This window comes from Ceratotherium simum, chromosome 7 (genome assembly GCF_057802395.1).
Source record: "Ceratotherium simum simum isolate JZ-2026a chromosome 7, ASM5780239v1, whole genome shotgun sequence".
In the NCBI taxonomy this organism is placed as follows: Eukaryota; Metazoa; Chordata; class Mammalia; order Perissodactyla; family Rhinocerotidae; genus Ceratotherium; species Ceratotherium simum.
This window is the reverse complement of record NC_141906.1, coordinates 24,737,066-24,738,915: the sequence shown is the minus strand read 5'-3', so window position 1 is coordinate 24,738,915 and position 1,850 is coordinate 24,737,066. Positions and strand designations below refer to the sequence as shown.

At 40.7% G+C, this 1,850-nt stretch overlaps 1 protein-coding gene across 1 annotated transcript; it reads left to right on the top strand.

Moving 5' to 3' along the window:
- The first annotated feature begins 598 nt into the window (after positions 1-598).
- Positions 599-1,564, top strand: LOC101406746 (olfactory receptor 52N4-like). The gene has a single exon (XM_004418320.2). It carries the CDS (start codon positions 599-601, stop codon positions 1,562-1,564), a length of 966 nt encoding a protein of 321 aa, XP_004418377.1.
- Positions 1,565-1,850: the final 286 nt, after the last annotated feature.

The following is a 1,850-nucleotide window of genomic DNA, read 5'->3' as shown; positions in this document are numbered from 1 at the left end:
TGAAAGATTCTTAGGACAGCACAGCACAAATATGACCTATTAAGAATAACATCAATAATAAAAACAGCCTCATCATATCTGTTAGGTTACTGGAAAAGCAATCAATGAACTTTTCCTTAAGAAAACAATCAAGGAGAGATATGTATAGTAATTAACATTTTAAATAAGATATTCTAACAAAATTATCCTTAGAAAGATAATAACATAATTACTCTTAATTATAAATTGATGAGGACTGCATCTGTGACCTTCTTGATTCAAACTTATGTAGACACAGTGTATGTGACAGAACCTGGGACATAGTGGGTCCTAAATGTGTATTAGTTGAATGAATTGGTAAATTAATGAATTAACAAACAACACATACTTGGTTTGAACCGTGTTTAAGTAAATATTTCCTCATACTTAAAATATTTAGTTGTTTGATATTAAAATGCACATATGACAGAGAGAAGAAGGAAGAGTGAGAGAGAGCGCATGGCTAAGATTTTTCTTCTCTTTTTTTTTTTTCCTAATCCTGGATGATCAGAAAACAAAAACAAACTAAGAAACACAAAAAAACCCCTATAAGCTGCTTAATAATTGTAACAGTCAGATCATGCTAATGCTAAACAAAACAGACCTGACCCCAGCCTCATTCATTCTTAATGGAGTTCCAGGACTGGAGGACATGCATCTATGGATTTCTTTCCCATTTTGCACCATGTATGCTGTGGCTATGGTAGGCAATTGCGGACTTCTCTACCTCATCAGCTATGAGGACTCACTGCATAGGTCCATGTACTACTTCTTGGCTATGCTTTCCCTTACTGACCTTGTCATGTGCACTACTACAATACCCAAAGCCCTCTGCATCTTCTGGTTCCATCTTAAGGAAATCAGCTTTGATGAATGCCTGGTCCAGATGTTCTTCATCTATACCTCAACAGGGATGGAATCTGGGGTGCTCATGCTTATGGCCCTGGATCGTTACGTGGCCATCTGCTACCCTCTGCATTACTCAACTATCCTCACCAATCTTGTTATTGCAAAGCTTGGGCTTGCCACTTTTCTGAGAGTGGTATTTCTCATCATTCCCTTGATTTTCATCATCAGGCAACTGCCCTATTGCAGAGACAATATAATACACCATACCTACTGTGACCACATGTCTGTAGCTAAGTTATCCTGTGGAAATATCAACGTTAATGTTATCTACGGTCTGGTGATTGCCCTTCTGATTGGAGGCTTTGACATTCTGTGCATCACAATCTCCTACACCATGATCCTCCGGGCAGTGGTCAGCCTCTCCTCAGCAGATGCTCAGCAGAAGGCCTTCAGCACCTGCACTGCCCACATCTGTGCCATTATTTTCTCTTACAGTCCAGCTTTCTTTTGTATCTTTTCCCACCGCTTTGGGGGTCACATGATTCCTCCATCTTGCCACATCATTGTGGCCAATATTTATCTGCTCTTGCCTCCCACCATGAACCCTATTGTCTACGGGGTGAAAACCAAGCAGATACGAGATTGTGTCATAAGGATCCTTTCAGGTTCTAAGAACATCAAATCCCACAGCATATGAAAGGGATATTTGCCAGGGAAGGGAAGAGAAGAGAAGGGGAAGAAAGGGAAGGCAAGAGCAGAGGAAAGGGAATCCATGGGAGGAAATATAGGAAAACTTATACTGGCTGTCAGCTGTTTCATCAGGGTCTAGTAATACCTTCTTGAAAGTAACATTTTGGCTATGACAACGGAGGGTGGTGGGTGGTGCTTTCCTTTTAAGAGTCCTCAGAATCTCAACATCACTGGCATGCCCACAACCCTCTCTATGAGTTTTTCATTTCCTCACCTTGTGAAGGACAGGTCTC

Coding starts and splice junctions, on each gene's coding strand:
- LOC101406746 (XM_004418320.2), top strand. CDS start 599: ATGCTAATGCTAAACAAAACAGACCTGACCCCAGCCTCATTCATTCTT.